General features: G+C 44.8%; 1 protein-coding gene across 7 annotated transcripts in view; it reads right to left on the minus strand.

Annotated features, from left to right (window-relative positions):
* The window catches only part of LOC116359994 (syntaxin-binding protein 4), a 142,080-nt gene that overhangs the window by 31,731 nt on the left and 87,849 nt on the right, over positions 1-22,500 (minus strand). For 6 of the 7 annotated variants that reach the window (XM_031814345.1, XM_031814343.1, XM_031814344.1 and 3 more), the window contains exons 6-11: positions 20,776-20,855; positions 15,188-15,305; positions 14,433-14,574; positions 7,097-7,203; positions 4,259-4,400; positions 2,945-3,017 (exon numbers count right to left, since the gene is read on the minus strand). In XM_031814345.1, coding sequence (XP_031670205.1) covers positions 2,945-3,017; positions 4,259-4,400; positions 7,097-7,203; positions 14,433-14,574; positions 15,188-15,305; positions 20,776-20,855 — 662 coding nt within the window. The remainder of the gene's footprint in view (positions 1-2,944; positions 3,018-4,258; positions 4,401-7,096; positions 7,204-14,432; positions 14,575-15,187; positions 15,306-20,775; positions 20,856-22,500) is intronic. The other variant, XM_031814340.1, reaches the window with a different exon arrangement.

Raw genomic sequence — 22,500 nt, forward strand, 5'->3', positions numbered from 1 at the left:
CCCCCTGTAGAAGGGTTCATACTAGAGGTCAGGACTCATTGGCATGGCCGATTAATTAGGGCCGATTTCAAGTTTTCATAACAATCGGTAATCGGCCTTTTTGGACGCCGATTCTGGCCGATTACATTGCAATCCACGAGGAGACTGAGTGGCAGGCTGACCACCTGTTACACGAGTGCAGCAAGGAGCCAAGGTAAGTTGCTAGCTGGCATTAAACTTATCTTATAAAAAACAATCAATCTTCACATAATCACTAGTTAACTACACATGGTTGATGATATTACTAGTGTAACTAGCTTGTCCTGCGTTGCACATAATCACTAGTTAACTACACATGGTTGATGATATTACTAGTGTAACTAGCTTGTCCTGCGTTACATATAATCACTAGTTAACTACACATGGTTGATGATATTACTAGTGTAACTAGCTTGTCCTGCGTTACATATAATCACTAGTTAACTACACATGGTTGATGATATTACTAGTGTAACTAGCTTGACGTGCGTTGCATATAATCGATGTGGTGCCTGTTAACTTATCATTGAATCACAGCCTACTTCGCCAAACGGGTGATGATTTAACAAGCACATTCGCGGAAAAAGCACTGTCATTGCACCAACGTACCTAACCATAAACATCAATGCCTTTCTTTAAAATCAATACACAAGTATATATTTTTAAACCTGCATATTGCCTGCTAACATGATTTTTTTTAAACTCAAGGAAATTGTGTCACTTCTCTTGCGTTCTGTGCAACAGAGTCCAGGGTATATGCAGCAGTTTGGGCCGCCTGGCTCGTTGGGAACTGTGCAACAGAGTCCAGGGTATATGCAGCAGTTTGGGCCGCCTGGCTCGTTGCAAACTGTGTGAAGACCATTTCTTCATAACAAAGTTTGCCAGAATTTAGATAATTATGACATGACATTGAAGGTTGTACAATGTAACAGCAATATTTACACTTAAGGATGCCACCCATTGCCAGAACGGTTCCGTATTTCACTGAAAGAATAAACGTTCTGTTTTCTAAAGGAGTTTCCGGATTTGACCAAATTAATGACCTAAGGCTCATATTTGTGTGTGTTAATTATAATGAAGTCTATGATTTGATATTTGATAGAGCAGTCTGACTGAGCGATGGTAGGCAGCAGCAGGCTCGTAAGCATTCATTCAAACAGCACTTTACTGCGTTTGCCAGCAGCACATGGTTGATGATATTGCTAGCTTATCTAGCTTGTCCTGCGTTGCATATAATCGATGCGGTGCCTGTTAATTTATCATCGAATCACAGCCTACTTCGCCAAACGGGTGATGATTTAAGAAAACCGCATTCGCGAAAAAAGAACAATCTTTGCACAAATGTACATAAACATCAATGCCTTTCTTAAAATCAATACACAGAAGTATATATTTTTTAAACCTGCATATTTAGTAAAAATAAATTAATGTTAGCAGGCAATATTAACTAGATAAATTGTGTCACTTCTCTTGCGTTCAGTGCAAGTAGAGTCCAGGGTAAAATGCAGCACACAGACACACAGACACACACACAGACACAGACACACACACACACACACACACACACACAGACACACACACACACACACAGACACACACACACACACAGACACAGACACACACACACACAGACACACACACACACACACAGACACAGACACACACACACACAGACACACACAGACACACACAGACACACAGACACACACAGACACAGACACAGACACACACAGGCACAGACACAGACACACACACACACACAGACAGACAGACACACACACACACACACACACACACACAGACACACACACACACACACACACACACACACACACACAGACACCACACACAGACACACACACAGACACACACCCCACCCCCAGACACACCCCACTGCGTTGCCAGCCACACTCTGATTAAATCCCAAATTAATCCCCAATCCCTGCTTTTCACTTCACCACCTTCATTTAGTGAGTGTTAAATAAACACTGTGTGTTTGCATACGTGCCAGGTGAGACATGGGGGGGGGGTGAGACATGGGGGAGTCTGAGATTGACCGTTTTTCTAGAGGACATCGAAGGTTCTCTGACAGGCTTTTGTATAACTAGGTCATAGAGGTGGGGGGGGTAAAAAGAGAGGAGGAAGGGAGAGAGAGAGAGAGGGGAAGAGAGAGAGAGAGGGGAAGAGAGAGAGAGAGAGAGAGAGAGAGAGAGGGAGAGAGAGAGAGAGAGAGAGGGAGAGAGAGAGAGGGAGAGAGAGAGAGCAAACGAGAGGGAGAGAGAGAGGGAGAGAGAGAGATAGGGGGAGAGAGAGAGAGAGAGAGAGAGAGAGAGAGGGAGAGAGAGGGAGAGAGAGAGAGGGGGGAGGGGGGGAGAGAGAGAGAGAGAGAGAGCGAGAGAGAGAGCGAGAGAGAGGGAGAGAGAGAGGGAGAGAGCGAGAGAGAGCGAGAGAGAGCGAGAGAGAGAGAGAAGAGAGAGAGAGAGAGAGAGAGAGAGAGGGAGAGAGAGAGAGAGAGGGGGGAGAGAGAGCGAGAGAGAGAGAGAGAGAGAGAGAGAGAGAGAGAGAGAGAGAGGGAGAGAGAGCGAGAGAGAGGGAGAGAGAGAGAGGGGGAGAGAGAGAGAGCAAGAGAGAGAGAGAGAGAGAGAGAGAGAAGGGTACAATAGAAAATAGGAGTGAGAGAGGAGTAAGGGAAAGGGAAGAAGAGAGAGGAGTAAGGGAAAGGGAAGAAGAGAGAGGAGTAAGGGAAAGGGAAGAAGAGAGAGGAGTAAGGGAAAGGGAAGAAGAGAGAGGAGTAGGGGAAAGGGAAGAAGAGAGAGAGAAGGGTACAATAGAAAATAGGAGTGAGAGAGGAGAAAGGGAAAGGGAAGAACTCAGCTGGGTGAAGTAGTAGAGAAAACATTATATTATAATTGATATTTAATAGTACCTGAAATGTGTATATCTGGAGGGCAGATGTCAGGGGAGGGAGAAGGCAGTGGGGCAGGTTCCCCTGTACGGATCTACACAGAGAAAAGGAGAGGAGGCTGTTGGAATTGTACAACAAATATTAACTTACTGAGCTACAAGAGCCCAAGTGCTAAACATCAGCCTTCATCAACATTACATCAGACTAGAGCAGAAACCTGTATCAACATTACATCAGACTAGAGCAGAAACCTGTATCAACATTACATCAGACTAGAGCAGAAACCTGTATCAGCATTACATCAGACTAGAGCAGAAACCTGTATCAACATTACATCAGACTAGAGCAGAAACCTGTATCAGCATTACATCAGACTAGAGCAGAAACCTACAGAACCTGTATCAACATTACATCAGACTAGAGCAGAAACCTACAGACCTGTATCGACATTACATCAGACTAGAGCAGAAACCTACAGAACCTGTATCAACATTACATAAGACTAGAGCAGAAACCTGTATCAACATTACATCAGACTAGAGCAGAAACCTACAGAACCTGTATCAACATGACAGCAGACTAGAGCAGAGACCTACACACCTGTATCAACATGACATCAGACTAGAGCAGAAACCTACAGACCTGTATCAACATTACATCAGACTAGAGCAGAGACATACAGACCTGTATCAACATTACATCAGACTAGAGCAGAAACCTGTATCAACATTACATCAGACTAGAGCAGAAACCTACAGACCTGTATAAACATTACATCAGACTAGAGCAGAAACCTACAGATCTGAATAAACATTACATCAGACTAGAGCAGAAACCTGTATCAACATTACATCAGACTAGAGCAGAAACCTACAGACCTGTATCAACATTACATCAGACTAGAGCAGAAACCTACAGACCTGTATCAACATGACATCGGACTAGAGCAGAAACCTGTATCGACATTACATCAGACTAGAGCAGAAACCTACAGACCTGTATCAACATGACATCGGACTAGAGCAGAAACCTGTATCGACATTACATCAGACTAGAGCAGAAACCTACAGATCTGAATAAACATTACATCAGACTAGAGCAGAAACCTGTATCGACATTACATCAGGCTAGAGCAGAAACCTACAGATCTGAATAAACATTACATCAGACTAGAGCAGAGACCTACAGATCTGAATAAACATGACATCAGACTAGAGCAGAAACTTTATTCAACAGGTATATGATCTAACTACATTCAAGATGTGAAGAGGAGGAATGCTAACCTCGGGTGATGGATACTACTGAGGAGGAGGAGGAGGAGAGGAGAAGACTGACCTCTGGTGATCTGACGTGGACTTTTAAGCGTCCGGAGCTGTACCCGTTGCCAACGCCGCGCTGGACACCGTTGTGTAAAGACGTGCTGTTGGGGAACGGACCTTTACCAGGGATGAAAGCAACCTCCACCACCGCCTCTTGACTGGAGGGATAGATAGAAGAACATAGAACTTAGCAGTAGAACTTTACAGGATAGATAGATAGAACATAGAACTTAGCAGTAGAACTTTACAGGATAGATAGAAGAACATAGAACTCAGCAGTAGAACTTTACAGGATAGATAGAAGAACATAGAACTTAGCAGTAGAACTTTACAGGATAGATAGAAGAACATAGAACTTAGCAGTAGAACTTTACAGGATAGATAGAAGAACATAGAACTCAGCAGTAGAACTTTACAGGATATATAGAAGAACATAGAACTTAGCAGTAGAACTTTACAGGATAGATAGAAGAACATAGAACTTAGCAGTAGAACTTTACAGGATAGATAGAAGAACATAGAACGTAGCAGTAGAACTTTACAGGATAGATAGAAGAACATAGAACTTAGCAGTAGAACTTTACAGGATAGATAGAAGAACATAGAACTCAGCAGTAGAACTTTACAGGATAGATAGAAGAACATAGAACGTAGCAGTAGAACTTTACAGGATATATAGAAGAACATAGAACTTAGCAGTAGAACTTTACAGGATAGATAGAAGAACATAGAACTTAGCAGTAGAACTTTACAGGATAGATAGAAGAACATAGGCCTTAGCAGTAGAACTTTACAGGATAGAGAGAATAACATAGAACTTAGCAGTAGAACTTTACAGGATAGATAGAAGAACATAGAACTTAGCAGTAGAACTTTACAACTTTAGAAATACAGAACTATAAATTATAACTTTAGAAGTATAGAACTATAAAGTATAACTTTAGAAGTATAGAACTATAAAGTATAACTCTACAATTTCAGAAGTATAGAACTATAAAGTATAACTCTACAATTTCAGAAGTATAGAACTATAAAGTATAACTTTAGAAGTATAGAACTATAAAGTATAACTTTAGAAGTATAGAACTATAACTTTACAACTTTAGAAGTATAGAACTATAAAGTATAACTTTAGAAGTATAGAACTATAAAGTATAACTTTGTAAGTATAGAACTATAAAGTATAACTTTGTAAGTATAGAACTATAAAGTATAACTCTACAATTTCAGAAGTATAGAACTATAAAGTATAACTTTGTAAGTATAGAACTATAAAGTATAACTTTGTAAGTATAGAACTATAAAGTATAACTTTACAACTTTGTAAGTATAGAACTATAAAGTATAACTTTACAACTTTGTAAGTATAGAACTATAAAGTATAACTTTACAACTTTGTAAGTATAGAACTATAAAGTATAACTTTACAACTTTGTAAGTATAGAACTATAAAGTATAACTTTACAACTTTGTAAGTATAGAACTATAAAGTATAACTTTACAACTTTGTAAGTATAGAACTATAAAGTATAACTTTACAACTTTGTAAGTATAGAACTATAAAGTATAACTTTACAACTTTGTAAGTATAGAACTATAAAGTATAACTTTACAACTTTGTAAGTATAGAACTATAAAGTATAAATTTACAACTTTGTAAGTATAGAACTATAAAGTATAACTTTACAACTTTGTAAGTATAGAACTATAAAGTATAACTTTACAACTTTGTAAGTATAGAACTATAAAGTATAACTTTACAACTTTGTAAGTATAGAACTATAAAGTATAACTTTACAACTTTGTAAGTATAGAACTATAAAGTATAACTTTGTAAGTATAGAACTATAAAGTATAACTTTGTAAGTATAGAACTATAAAGTATAACTTTGTAAGTATAGAACTATAAAGTATAACTTTGTAAGTATAGAACTATAAAGTATAACTTTGTAAGTATAGAACTATAAAGTATAACTTTGTAAGTATAGAACTATAAAGTATAACTTTGTAAGTATAGAACTATAAAGTATAACTTTACAACTTTGTAAGTATAGAACTATAAAGTATAACTTTACAACTTTGTAAGTATAGAACTATAAAGTATAACTTTGTAAGTATAGAACTATAAAGTATAACTTTGTAAGTATAGAACTATAAAGTATAACTTTGTAAGTATAGAACTATAAAGTATAACTTTACAACGTTGTAAGTATAGAACTATAAAGTATAACTTTACAATTTCAGAAGTATAAAGTATATTATATCTCACATTATTACTTTTGATTTAATCTCCCACACAAACACTTCTACCCCCACACAAACACTTCTACCCCCACACAAACACTTCTACCCCCACACAAACACTTCTACCCCCACACAAACACTTCTACCCCCACACAAACACTTCTACCCCCACACAAACACTTCTACCCCCACACAAACACTTCTACCCCCACACAAACACTTCTACCCCCACACAAACACTTCTACCCCCACACAAACACTTCTACCCCCACACAAACACTTCTACCCCCACACAAACACTTCTACCCCCACACAAACACTTCTTCCCCCACACAAACACTTCTACTCCCACACAAACACTTCTACCCCCACACAAACACTTCTACCCCACACAAACACTTCTACCCCCACACCAACACTTCTACCCCCACACAAACACTTCTACCCCCACACAAACACTTCTACCCCCACACAAACACTTCTACCCCCACACAAACACTTCTACCCCCACACAAACACTTCTACCCCCACACAAACACTTCTACCCCCACACAAACACTTCTACCCCCACACAATTCAACCCCAACCCCCACACCGTCTGGTATCTCACCTGAATTTGACCTTGTTGACCATGCTCTTAGCCTCCTCGTGGGTCACACCTATCAAGGACTCCTTGTTGATGGCAATGAGCTGATCCCCTGGCCTCAGGCGCCCATCCTGCAAATGGGAGACAGCAGAAAATAAGAATTAGAGAAACGTCATTCTACATGCAATGTGGACATTTTTTTGGACTTTTGGACCTAATCAGGAGAACCTTCTCCTTAAATAATTGTAAAAAAACTATACACAAGTGGTGCTTACCGTGTGTAACATACAGTCCAACAGTAGACTACAGTGTGTAACATACAGTCCATCAGTAGACTACAGTGTGTAACATACAGTCCATCAGTAGACTACAGTGTGTAACATACAGTCCATCAGTAGACTACAGTGTGTAACATACAGTCCATCAGTAGACTACAGTGTGTAACATACAGTCCATCAGTAGACTACAGTGTGTAACATACAGTCCATCAGTAGACTACAGTGTGTAACAGACAGTCAATCAGTAGACTACAGTGTGTAACATACAGTCCATCAGTAGACTACAGTGTGTAACATACAGTCCATCAGTAGACTACAGTATGTAACATACAGTCCATCAGTAGACTACAGTGTGTAACATACAGTCCATCAGTAGACTACAGTGTGTAACATACAGTCCATCAGTAGACTACAGTGTGTAACAGACAGTCCATCAGTAGACTACAGTGTGTAACATACAGTCCATCAGTAGACTACAGTGTGTAACATACAGTCCATCAGTAGACTACAGTGTGTAACATACAGTCCATCAGTAGACTACAGTGTGTAACAGACAGTCCATCAGTAGACTACAGTGTGTAACATACAGTCCATCAGTAGTGGGCCAGTAACCAGCAGGTAGCCTACTGGTTAGAGCGTTGGGCCAGTAACCAGCAGGTAGCCTACTGGTTAGAGCGTTGGGCCAGTAACCAGCAGGTAGCCTACTGGTTAGAGCGTTGGGCCAGTAACCAGCAGGTAGCCTACTGGTTAGAGCGTTGGGCCAGTAACCAGCAGGTAGCCTACTGGTTAGAGCGTTGGGCCAGTAACCAGCAGGTAGCCTACTGGTTAGAGCGTTGGGCCAGTAACCAGCAGGTAGCCTACTGGTTAGAGCGTTGGGCCAGTAACCAGCAGGTAGCCTACTGGTTAGAGCGTTGGGCCAGTAACCAGCAAGTAGCCTACTGGTTAGAGCGTTGGGCCAGTAACCAGCAGGTAGCCTACTGGTTAGAGCGTTGGGCCAGTAACCAGCAGGTAGCCTACTGGTTAGAGCGCTGGGCCAGTAACCAGCAGGTAGCCTACTGGTTAGAGCATTGGGCCAGTAACCAGCAGGTAGCCTACTGGTTAGAGCGTTGGGCCAGTAACCAGCAGGTAGCCTACTGGTTAAAGCGTTGGGCCAGTAACCAGCAGGTAGCCTACTGGTTATAGCGTTGGGCCAGTAACCAGCAGGTAGCCTACTGGTTAAAGCGTTGGGCCAGTAACCAGCAGGTAGCCTACTGGTTAGAGCGTTGGGCCAGTAACCAGCAGGTAGCCTACTGGTTAGAGCGTTGGGCCAGTAACCAGCAGGTAGCCTACTGGTTAGAGCGTTGGGCCAGTAACCAGCAGGTAGCCTACTGGTTAGAGCGTTGGGCCAGTAACCAGCAGGTAGCCTACTGGTTAGAGCGTTGGGCCAGTAACCAGCAGGTAGACTACTGGTTAGAGCGTTGGGCCAGTAACCAAAAGGTTGGTGGGTTGAATCCCTGAGTTGTTCTGCCCCTGAACAAGGCAGTTAACCCACTGTTCCCAGGCCGTCATTGTAAATGAGAATGTGTTCTTAACTGACTTGCCTGGTTAAATAAAGGTAAATAAATAAAAGACTACAGTGTGTAACATACAGTTCATCAGTAGACATACAGACCAGAGCAGAGCAGACAGACAGGCCAGAGCAGAGCAGACAGACAGAGTAGACAGACAGAGCAGACAGACAGACCAGAGCAGGCCAGACCAGAGCAGACAGACAGGTCAGAGCAGACAGACAGAGCAGACAGACAGGCCAGACCAGAGCAGACAGACAGGCCAGAGCAGAGCAGACGATGCAGGTGTTCTGTTCTACATGATGCTGCATGTTGTCACAATGTGAGCAGAGGGCAGCCTTTCTAACAGCTAGAACGGCCAACACATCACATCAGCAGTAATATGAGAATTCTCTCTCCACTGTCATTAACCGTCAGGGACACCCCAGGAGGCAGGAGGGGGAGCGGTCTAATGGAATATAGAACCTTCTAGCATCCCAATGTCTAGGCTCTATGGAACCTTCTAGAATCACAACGTCCAGGTTCTATGCAACCTTCTAGAATCAGAATGTTTAGGTTCTATGAAACCTTCTAGAATCACAACAGTTAGGTTATATGGAACCTTCTAGAATCAGAACACCCAGGTTCTATGGAACCTTCTAGAATCAGAACGTTTAGGTTTTACGGAACCTTCAAGAATCTGAATGTTTAGGTGCTATGGAACATTCTAGAATCACAGCATCCAGGTTCTATGGAACCTTCTAGAATCAGAATGTTTAGGTTCTATGGAACCTTCTAGAATCAGAACATTTAGGTTCTATGGAGCCTTCTAGAATCAGAACAGCAAGGATCTTGGAACCTTCTAGAATCAGAACACCCAGGTTGTATGGAACCTTCTAGAATCAGAATGTTTAGGTTCTATGGATCCTTCTAGAATCAGAACACCCAGGTTCTATGGAACCTTCTAGAATCTGAATGTTTAGGTGCTATGGAACCTTCTAGAATCAGAACATTCAGGAAAACAACTGAAAAATCTATGTCAGAGCAGAGAGCCTCTGATCCTTCTACATCCCATTACATGGCTTTGGAAAATATACATGACACACAAGATTAAGAGACCAGCAGGACAGAGACAGGATTGGGATGAGGAGAGGGTGGGCTGTTTCCATACAAGAGAACATCTCTATGACTGTCATACCACCAACCAAGAGTTACATGCACACACACACACACACACACACACACACACACACACACACACACACACACACACACACACACACACACACACACACACACACCACACACACACACACACACACACACACACACACACACACACACAACCTGGTTTTACTGTAAGAGAGAAAGCTCATCTGATCTCCTCTCACATCGTGTACTGTAGGTCTTTAAAAGGAGGCAGACATTGTGTTGGGGTTATTTTTAAGGTACTTAGACTGTGGATGATTCATTAGGAAACGAGCTGGTGTATATTGTACTGTTTGATGACTAGGATTTGGTTCAACAGCGTCTTAGGAGTCACTACATTTAACATCATGTATCCTGTTGTTTTACAGTATTTCACAAGGACATTGCTAACAGTAGCTAAGCCTCCCATTCTGGGGGAATGTTGACAGTTGAAAAGGGATTTTAGTTGCTGCACATGTACTTTCCCAGCAGCATACCACCCTACATCCCACTGCTGGCTTGCCTCTGAAGCTAAGCAGGGTTGGTCCTGGATGGGAGACCAGATGCTGCTGGAAGTGGTGTTGGAGGGCCAGTAGGAGGCACTCTTTCCTCTGGTTCCCCCAAAAATATCTCAATTCCCTAGGGCAGTGATTAGGGACATTGTCCTGTGTAAGGTGCTGTCTTTCAGATGGGATGTTAAACTGGTGTCCTGGCTGTCTTTGGTCACTAAATATCCCAGGACATGTATTGTAAGAGTAAGGGGTGTTAACCCCAGTGTCCTGGTTAAATTCCCAATCTGGTCCTCGTACCATCACGGCCACCTAATCATCCCCAGCTTACAATTGGCTTGTTTAATTGCCATGGCTGTGTTCTCTGTGGTTCTGGGCCTGCTGTGTCTGTGTGCTGTGTGTGCTGTGTGGCTGTGTGTTCTGTAGTTCTGTGTGCTCTGTGCTCTGCCACCACTGTGTTATGGTTAGGAAACTGTCTGGCTCTGTACTGTGTTTCCCAAACTTGGTCCTCCAATAAGCTGCAACTCTACACAGTTTAAGTGTATCCCTTGACAAACACACCTCATTCAACTCATTGCAGGCTTGATGATTAGTTGACCAGTTGAATCAGATGTGCTTGTCCAGGGTTACAATAACAATGTGTTCTGATGGGTACTGGAGGACCAGGGTTGGGCTGTTGGTGGTACTGGAGGACCAGGGTTGGGCTGTTGGTGGTACTGGAGGACCAGGGTTGGGCTGTTGGTGGTACTGGAGGACCAGGGTTGGGCTGTTGGGGGTACTGGAGGATCAGGGTAGGGGGTACTGGAGGACCAGGGTTGGTGGTACTGGAGGACCAGGGTTGGGCTGTTGGTGGTACTGGAGGACCAGGGTTGGGGGTACTGGAGGACCAGGGTTGGGGGTACTTCGAGGACCAGGGTTGGTGGTACTGGAGGATCAGGGTTGGGGGTACTGGATGACCAGGTTTGGGCTGTTGGTGGGACTGGAGGACCAGGGTTGGGGGTACTGGAGGACCAGGGTTGGTGGTACTGGATGACCAGGTTTGGGGGTATTGGAGGACCAGGGTTGGAAAACACTGATATAGAACAAAGATATCAGGTGACAGAGTTGCAGCACTATGTATGTATGTATGTATGTATGTATGTACGTACAGTGGGGGAAAAAAGTATTTAGTCAGCCACCAATTGTGCAAGTTCTCCCACTTAAAAAGATGAGAGAGGCCTGTAATGTTCATCATAGGTACACTTGAACTATGACAGACAAAATGAGAAGAAAGAAATCCAGAAAATCACATTGTAGGATTTTTTGTGAATTTATTTGCAAATTATGGTGGAAAATAAGTATTTGGTCACCTACAAACAAGCAAGATTTCTGGCTCCCACAGACCTGTAACTTCTTCTTTAAGAGGCTCCTCTGTCCTCCACTCGTTACCTGTATTAATGGCACCTGTTTGAACTTGTTATCAGTATAAAAGACACCTGTCCACCAAAAAGTTATATTTTGGTTTGTCATGCACAAAGTAGATGTCCTAACAGATTTGCCAAAACTTATAGTTTGTTAACAAAACAATGTGTGGAGTGGTTGAAAAACAAGTTTTAATGACTCCAACCTAAGTGTAGGTAAACTTCCGACTTCATCTGTATGTATCTATTTCTCTATGTCTCTATCTCTCTATTTACAGTAATTATTCAGTGTCCTCAGTAATTATTGGGACAGTGAAGCATGATTTTTTTCTTATGGCTCTATACTCCAAAAGTTTGGATTTGAAATCAAACAATGACTCTGAGGTTAAAGTGCAGACTGTCAGCTTTAATTTGAGGGTATTTAAATCCATATCGGGTGAACCGTTTAGAAATGACAGCATTTTTTTGTACATAGTCACCCCATCTATCACACTGCAGGTGAAAGGTGCAGCGTGGACAAGCCTTCCCATCCTGCCCACCCACATCCTCCCCCCTCCATTAGTGTCAGCTTTCCAGAGAGGTTTGGAATATGGACAACCCTCATCTATTCCCTCACACCCTGCCCTGCCCCATCCTCCCCCTCTCCTCACACCTTTTCCTATCAGTGTCATATTTCTGGGAGTGGGCAGATGGGGGACAGGACAGGGAGTGCTGTAGGGGTGGTAGAGGCTAGATGGTAGAGAGGTAGAGGTCAGGGAGTTCTGTGGGGGTGGTAGAGGCTAGATGGTAGGGAGGTATAGGTCAGGGGGACAGGGAGTGATGTGGGGGTGGTAGAGGCTAGATGGTAGGGAGGTATAGGTCAGGGGGACAGGGAGTGATGTGGGGGTGGTAGAGGCTAGATGGTAGGGAGGTAGAGGTCAGGGGGACAGGGAGTGATGTGGGGGTGGTAGAGGCTAGATGGTAGAGAGGTAGAGGTCAGGGGAACAGGGAGTATGGTGGGGTGGTAGAAGCTAGATGGTAGAGAGGTAGAGGTCAGGGGAACAGGGAGTGATGTGGGGGTGGTAGAAGCTAGATGGTAGGGAGGTAGAGGTCAGGGGAACAGGGAGTATGGTGGGGTGGTAGAAGCTAGATGGTAGGGAGGCAGAGGTCAGGGGAACAGGGAGTGTTGTGGGGGTGGTAGAGGCTAGATGGTAGGGAGGTAGAGGTCAGGGGAACAGGGAGTGTTGTGGGGGTGGTAGAAGCTAGATGGTAGGGAGGTAGAGGTCAGGGGAACAGGGAGTGTTGTGGGGGTGGTAGAGGCTAGATGGCAGAGAGGTAGAGGTCAGGGGAACAAGGAGTGTTGTGGGGGTGGTAGAGGCTAGATGGTAGGGAGGTAGAGGTCATGGGGGCAGGGAGTGCTGTGGGGGTGGTAGAGGCTAGATGGTAGGGAGGTAGAGGTCAGGGGAACAGGGTGATGGCCTACGTAAGCAGAGTCCTAAAGGGCTGACCTTCACAGTCTGTGTGTCTGTCCTGTCCTGCTGTCCTGTCCTGCTGCTCAGGGGACTGAGCTCTCTCTCTCTCTCTCTCTCTCTCTCTCTCTCTCTCTCTCTCTCTCTCTCTCGTCCTCTCTGTCTCTAGCTCTGTCTCTAGCGTTGTCTCTCTGTCTCTAGCTTTGTCTCTCTGTCTCTAGCTTTGTCTCTCTGTCTCTAGCGTTGTCTCTCTGTCTCTAGCTTTGTCTCTCTGTCTCTAGCGTTGTCTCTCTGTCTCTAGCGTTGTCTCTCTGTCTCTAGCTTTGCAGATTGTCGTTACCATGTCGACATGCCTAATGTAACTCTTCCATATTCATCATTGACTGGATGTTCTACCAGTGGTGTGAGTCTGGTGTTAAAGTCCCAGTGTTAAAACCCAGTGGAGGTAACTATGACTACAGTATCTGTTATGAAGTGAATCTATGAGAAGGGTGTGAGTCTGGTTCATTTCATCCCAGTGGAGGTAACTATGACTACAGTATCTGTTATGAAGTGAATCTATGAGAAGGGTGTGAGTCTGGTTCATTTCATCCCAGTGGAGGTAACTATGACTACAGTATCTGTTATGAAGTGAATCTATAAGAAGGGTGTGAGTCTGGTTCATTTCATCCCAGTGGAGGTAACTATGACTACAGTATCTGTTATGAAGTGAATCTATGAGAAGGGTGTGAGTCTGGTTCATTTCATCCCAGTGGAGGTAACTATGACTACAGTATCTGTTATGAAGTGAATCTATAAGAAGGGTGTGAGTCTGGTTCATTTCATCCCAGTGAAGGTAACTATGACTCCAGTATATGTTATGAAGTGAATCTATGAGAAGGGTGTGAGTCTGGTTCATTTCATCCCAGTGGAGGTAACTATGGCTACAGTATCTGTTATGAAGTGAATCTATGAGAAGGGGTTCTCCACTGGTACCCTGTTCTTTCAGGATGGATCCCATTGGTGACCTACCCTGTGGCAGTCTCCCCCAGACAGAACCTCCTGGATGAAGACCGCAGGGCCGTCCGGTCTATTGGAGCCTCCGCCGATGGTGATGCCCAGACTAGAGGAGCGGGCTACAGAGATCAGCTGGATCACACCCTCTCCTGGGTGACTGGAGACAGGAGGAGGAGAGGAGGAGGATATATTATATACTGTAAGACAGACAGACACGTACCTACTCTCTCAAATACACACCCAGTCACAGCAACACAGGTGAACTAACAGGTGAACTAACAGGTGAACTAACAGGTGAACTAACAGGTGTACTAACAGGTGAACTAACAGGTGAGCTAACAGGTGAACTAACAGGTGAACTGACACGTGAACTAACAGGTGAACTGACAGGTGAACTGACACGTGAACTAACAGGTGAACTGACACGTGAACTAACAGGTGAGCTAACAGGTGAGCTAACAGGTGAACTAACAGGTGAACTGACAGGTGAACTGACAGGTGAACTAACAGGTGAACTGACAGGTGAACTAACAGGTGAACTAACAGGTGAACTAACAGGTGAACTGACTGTACAACCCATTCATATGGTAGATACATCAACATCAATGGTTGAACTGTACTATATTGTAGTGAGATTAACACAACTCCTGGCCTCCTTGTCAAGAGGTTTGAATCTCTTGGCGTAGCGGCTAAGGTGTTGGGTTGACAGTCCCTGGACCCGGTTGAGTCCCAGTCGGGGCTACCCCCTGAATTAGCTACAATAGCTATACCTGAGGGAGCGCAGTAGAGGGTTGTTGTAGGTGCTCTGAGAGCCAGCAGGACTCAAAAGCAAAGGACTCTGGGAGCGTGACGAGGACCCGGACGATGTGCTGTCCAGATATCTGCCTGCTTAGAAAGGAGGAGAGACAGGTAACAGTTAGTGACAGGTAACAGTTAGAGACAGGTAACAGTTAGAGACAGATAACAGTTAGAGACAGATAACAGTTAGAGACAGGTAACAGTTAGAGACAGATAACAGTTAGAGACAGGTAACAGTTAGAGACAGATAACAGTTAGAGACAGATAACAGTTAGAGACAGGTAACAGTTAGAGACAGGTAACAGCTAGAGACAGGGAACAGTTAGAGACAGGTAACAGAGACAGGTAACAGCTAGAGACAGGTAACAGAGACAGGTAACAGTTAGAGACAGGTAACAGTTAGAGACAGGTAACAGTTAGAGACAGGTAACAGTTAGAGACAGGTAACAGCTAGAGACAGGGAACAGTTAGAGACAGGGAACAGTTAGAGACAGGGAACAGTTAGAGACAGGGAACAGTTAGAGACAGGGAACAGTTAGAGACAGGTAACAGTTAGAGACAGGTAACAGCTAGAGACAGGTAACAGTTAGAGACCTGTAACAGTTAGAGACAGGTAACAGTTAGAGACAGGGAACAGCTAGAGACAGGTAACAGGTAGAGACAGATAACAGTTAGAGACAGGTAACAGCTAGAGACAGGGAACAGTTAGAGACAGGTAACAGTTAGAGACAGGGAACAGTTAGAGACAGGTAACAGAGACAGGTAACAGAGACAGGTAACAGTTAGAGACAGGTAACAGTTAGAGACAGGGAACAGTTAGAGACAGGGAACAGTTAGAGACAGGTAACAGGGTCTTGGGATGCGAACAGGGTCTCCAGATGTTCCACCAGAGGGCAGTGTAAATAGGTGCTACTCCATGATGAAAGAGGACTGACCCCTCAGTCAGTTTCCTGCCTCAACGCTCCGGATGGGAGGGCCGCTGCCCCTGGACTTCATAAAGCAGTTCCTGACAACTGTTTAGTTTAGTCAGCTTGATCTCCTCTAAGCTGTAAATAATACTCTGCATGCTGCCCTATGCTATTTAGTTTTTTAGCCCTGAAATCCAAAAGGAAACGGACAGGAACAGAAATTGCCTGTCTTATAGAAGGGGGATGTTACCGTGCTTATAGAGTTGTCTTTGATTTGGACATTACAACGCAAGACTAATGTCAGCCTTTAAGAAATGTCTCCGATGTTATTCGCTTCATGAAAACATATATTTCCATTGAGATATATTTCCTTGAGATGTCATTGCAATTCACTGACCCAATGCTGAAAAACTAGGCAATTCAATGACTCAGTTAGAAAAACTAGGGAATTCACTGACCCAATGATGAAAAACTAGGCAATTCAATGACTCAGTTAGAAAAACTAGGGAATTCACTGACCCAATGATGAAAAACTAGGCAATTCAATGACTCAGTTAGAAAAACTAGGGAATTCACTGACCCAATGATGAAAAACTAGGCAATTCAATGACTCAGTTATGAAAAACTAGGCAATTCAATGACTCAGTTATGAAAAACTAGGCAATTGACTGACACAATGATGAAAAACTAGGCAATTCACTGACTCAGTTATGAAAAACTAGGCAATTCAATGACTCAGTTAGAAAAACTAGGCAATGCAATGACTCAGTTGTGAAAAACTAGGCAATTCACTGACACAATGATGAAAAAACTAGGCAATTCACTGACACAATGATGAAAAACTAGGGAATTCACTGACCCAATGATGAAAAACTAGGCTATTCAATGACTCAGTTATGAAAAACTAGGGAATTCACTGACCCAATGATGAAAAACTAGGCAATTCAATGACTCAGTTAGAAAAACTAGGCAATTGACTGACACAATGATGAAAAAACTAGGCAATTCACTGACTCAGTTATGAAAAACTAGGCAATTCAATGACTCAGTTAGAAAAACTAGGCAATGCAATGACTCAGTTGTGAAAAACTAGGCAATTCACTGACACAATGATGAAAAACTAGGCAATTCACTGACACAATGATGAAAAACTAGGGAATTCACTGACCCAATGATGAAAAACTAGGCTATTCAATGACTCAGTTATGAAAACTAGGGAATTCACTGACCCAATGATGAAAAACTAGGCAATTCAATGACTCAGTTAGAAAAACTAGGCAATTGACTGACACAATGATGAAAAACTAGGCAATTCACTGACTCAGTTATGAAAACTAGGCAATTCAATGACTCAGTTAGAAAAACTAGGCAGGGGAATGACAGACTCCTAATGAAGGGGAATGACAGACTCCTAATGAAGGGGAATGACAGACTCCTAATGAAGGGGGATGACAGACTCCTAATGAAGGGGGATGACAGACTCCTAATGAAGGGGGATGACAGACTCCTAATGAAGGGGAATGACAGACTCCTAATGAAGGGGAATGACAGACTCCTAATGAAGGGGGATGACAGACTCCTAATGAAGGGGAATGACAGACTCCTAATGAAGGGGAATGACAGACTCCTAATGAAGGGGAATGACAGACTCCTAATGAAGGGGAATGACAGACTCCTAATGAAGGGGGATCGGTCAACAACCTTGAAAACCTGTGTTTCCCTTCTCTCTCCTTTTTTTAGACAGCAGTGTGTGTGTGTGTGAGTGTGTGTGTGTGTGAGTCTCTGTGTGTGTGTGTGTGTGTGTGTGTGTGTGTGTGTGTGTGTGTGTGGTGTGTGTGTGTGTGTGGGTGTGTGTGTGTGTGTGTGTGTGTGTGTGTGTGTGTGTGTTTGTGAAACAGAGGGGGGAGACAGGACATATACCGTATTTGTGGGGGTTATACCATGTTGAAATAGAGGGGGGAGACAGGACATATACAGTATTTGTGGGGGTTATACCATGTTGAAATAGAGGGGGGAGACAGGACATATACAGTATTTGTGGGGGTTATACCATGTTGAAATAGAGGGGGGAGACAGGACATATACAGTATTTGTGGGTGTTCTACCTTGTTGAAATAGAGGGGGAAGACAGGACATACCATGTGGACATAGAGGGAGGTCCTACCATGCAGGATGGGAGAGTTGTGTTATACCATGTGGACATAGAGGGAGGTCCTACCATGCTGGATGGGAGAGTTGTCTTATACCATGTGGACATGGAGGGAGGAGGGAGGTCCTACCATGCTGGATGGGAGAGTTATGTTATACCATGTGGACATAGAGGAGGTCCTACCATGCTGGGTGGGAGAGTTGTGTTATACCATGTGGACATAGAGGGAGGAGGGAGGTCCTACCATGCTGGATGGGAGAGTTGTCTTATACCATGTGGACATGGAGGGAGGAGGGAGGTCCTACCATGCGGATGGGAGAGTTGTCTTATACCATGTGGACATGGAGGGAGGAGGGAGTCCTACCATGCTGGATGGGAGAGTTGAGTTATACCATGTGGACATAGAGGGAGGTCCTACCATGCTGGATGGGAGAGTTGAGTTATACCATGTGGACATGGAGGGAGGTCCTACCATGCTGGATGGGAGAGTTGTGTTATACCATGTGGACATGGAGGGAGGTCCTACCATGTTGGATGGGAGAGTTGTGTTATACCATGTGGACATGGAGGGAGGAGGGAGGTCCTACCATGCTGGATGGGAGAGTTGAGTTATACCATGTGGACATAGAGGGAGGTCCTACCATGCTGGATGGGAGAGTTGAGTTATACCATGTGGACATGGAGGGAGGTCCTACCATGCTGGATGGGAGAGTTTGTGTTATACCATGTGGACATAGAGGGAGGTCCTACCATGCTGGATGGGAGAGTTATGTTATACCATGTGGACATAGAGGAGGTCCTACCATGCTGGATGGGAGAGTTGTGTTATACCATGTGGACATAGAGGGAGGAGGGAGGTCCTACCATGCTGGATGGGAGAGTTGTCTTATACCATGTGGACATGGAGGGAGGAGGGAGGTCCTACCATGCTGGATGGGAGAGTTGTCTTATACCATGTGGACATGGAGGGAGGAGGGAGGTCCTACCATGCTGGATGGGAGAGTTATGTTATACCATGTGGACATAGAGGAGGTCCTACCATGCTGGGTGGGAGAGTTGTGTTATACCATGTGGACATAGAGGGAGGAGGAGGTCCTACCATGCTGGATGGGAGAGTTGTCTATACCATGTGGACATGGAGGGAGGAGGGAGGTCCTACCATGCTGGATGGGAGAGTTGTCTTATACCATGTGGACATGGAGGGAGGAGGGAGGTCCTACCATGCTGGATGGGAGAGTTGAGTTATACCATGTGGACATAGAGGGAGGTCCTACCATGCTGGATGGGAGAGTTGAGTTATACCATGTGGACATGGAGGGAGGTCCTACCATGCTGGATGGGAGAGTTGTGTTATACCATGTGGACATGGAGGGAGGTCCTACCATGTTGGATGGGAGAGTTGTGTATACCATGTAGACATGGAGGGAGGAGGGAGGTCCTACCATGCTGGATGGGAGAGTTGAGTTATACCATGTGGACATAGAGGGAGGTCCTACCATGCTGGATGGGAGAGTTGAGTTATACCATGTGGACATGGAGGGAGGTCCTACCATGCTGGATGGGAGAGTTGTGTTATACCATGTGGACATGGAGGGAGGTCCTACCATGTTGGATGGGAGAGTTGTGTTATACCATGTGGACATGGAGGGAGGAGGGAGGTCCTACCATGCTGGATGGGAGAGTTGTGTTATACCATGTGGACATGGAGGGAGGAGGGAGGTCCTACCATGCTGGATGGGAGAGTTGTGTTATACCATGTGGACATGGAGGGAGGAGGGAGGTCCTACCATGCTGGATGGGAGAGTTGAGTTATACCATGTGGACATAGAGGGAGGTCCTACCATGCTGGACAGGAGAGTTGTGTTATACCATGTGGACATAGAGGGAGGTCCTACCATGCTGGATGGGATAGTTGTGTTATACCATGTGGACATAGAGGGAGGTCCTACCATGCTGGATGGGAGAGTTGAGTTACACCATGTGGACATGGAGGGAGGTCCTACCATGCTGGATGGGAGAGTTATGTTATACCATGTGGACATGGAGGGAGGTCCTACCATGCTGGATGGGAGAGTTGAGTTATACCATGTGGACATGGAGGGAGGAGGGAGGTCCTACCATGCTGGACAGGAGAGTTGTGTTATACCATGTGGACATGGAGGGAGGAGGGAGGTCCTACCATGCTGGATGGGAGAGTTGTGTTATACCATGTGGACATAGAGGGAGGTCCTACCATGCTGGATGGGAGAGTTGTGTTATACCATGTGGACATAGAGGGAGGTCCTACCATGCTGGACAGGAGAGTTGTGTTAAACCATGTGGACATAGAGGGAGGTCCTACCATGCTGGATGGGAGAGTTGTGTTATACCATGTGGACATAGAGGGAGGTCCTACCATGCTGGACAGGAGAGTTGTGTTAAACCATGTGGACATAGAGGGAGGTCCTACCATGCTGGATGGGAGAGTTGTGTTAAACCATGTGGACATAGAGGGAGGTCCTACCATGCTGGATGGGAGAGTTGCGTGTCGACCCAGTACTACTGCTGGATCCATACTTCTCCAAAAGCTCTGAAAACTCTCTCCTGTAAGAAACCAAAGGGGTAAATAATGACACATCCCCAACAACAAGTCTACTGTTAGAACTGAACTATAACCTTATATTAGTCTGTCACACCCACTACCTCACACCACACAGAACCCCAAATCATATCACACCCACTACCTCACACCCCACAGAACCCCAAATATATCACACCCACTACCTCACACTCCACAGAACCCCAAATCATATCACACCCACTACCTCACACCCCAAAGAACCCCAAATCATATCACACCCACTACCTCACACCCCACAGAACCCCAAATCATATCACACCCACTATCTCACACCCCACAGAACCCCAAATCATATCACACCCACTACCTCACACCCCACAGAACCCCAAATCATATCACACCCACTACCTCACACCCCAAGAACCCCAAATCATATCACACCCACTACCTCACACCCCACAGAACCCCAAATCATATCACACCCACTATCTCACACCCCACAGAACCCCAAATCATATCACACCCACTACCTCACACCCCACAGAACCCCAAATCATATCACACCCACTATCTCACACCCCACAGAACCCCAAATCATATCACACCCACTACCTCACACCCCACAGAACCCCAAATCATATCACACCCACTACCTCACACCCCAAAGAACCCCAAATCATATCACACCCACTATCTCACACCTCAAAGAACCCCAAATCATATCACACCCACTACCTCACACCCCACAGAACCCCAAATCATATCACACCCACTACCTCACACCCCACAGAACCCCAAATCATATCACACCCACTACCTCACACCCCACAGAACCCCAAATCATATCACACCCACTACCTCACACCCCACAGAACCCCAAATCATATCACACCCACTACCTCACACCACACAGAACCCCAAATCATATCACACCCACTACCTCACACCACACAGAACCCCAAATATATCACACCCACTACCTCACACCACACAGAACCCCAAATATATCACACCCACTACCTCACACCACACAGAACCCCAAATCATAATCACACCCACTACCTCACACCCCACAGAACCCCAATATATCACACCCACTACCTCACACCACACAGAACCCCAAATCATATCACACCCACTACCTCACACCACACAGAACCCCAAATATATCACACCCACTACCTCACACCACACAGAACCCCAAATCATATCACACCCACTACCTCACACCACACAGAACCCCAAATATATCACACCCACTACCTCACACCACACAGAACCCCAAATCATATCACACCCACTACCTCACACCCCACAGAACCCCAAATCATATCACACCCACTACCTCACACCCCAAAGAACCCCAAATCATATCACACCCACTACCTCACACCCCACAGAACCCCAAATCATATCACACCCACTACCTCACACCCCAAAGAACCCCAAATCATATCACACCCACTACCTCACACCCCACAGAACCCCAAATCATATCACACCCACTACCTCACACCCCACAGAACCCCAAATATATCACACCCACTACCTCACACCCCACAGAACCCCAAATCATATCACACCCACTACCTCACACCCCAAAGAACCCCAAATCATATCACACCCACTACCTCACACCCCACAGAACCCCAAATCATATCACACCCA

The sequence above is a fragment of the Oncorhynchus kisutch genome, unplaced genomic scaffold (genome assembly GCF_002021735.2).
Source record: "Oncorhynchus kisutch isolate 150728-3 unplaced genomic scaffold, Okis_V2 Okis06b-Okis10b_hom, whole genome shotgun sequence".
NCBI classification, from domain to species: domain Eukaryota; kingdom Metazoa; phylum Chordata; class Actinopteri; order Salmoniformes; family Salmonidae; genus Oncorhynchus; species Oncorhynchus kisutch.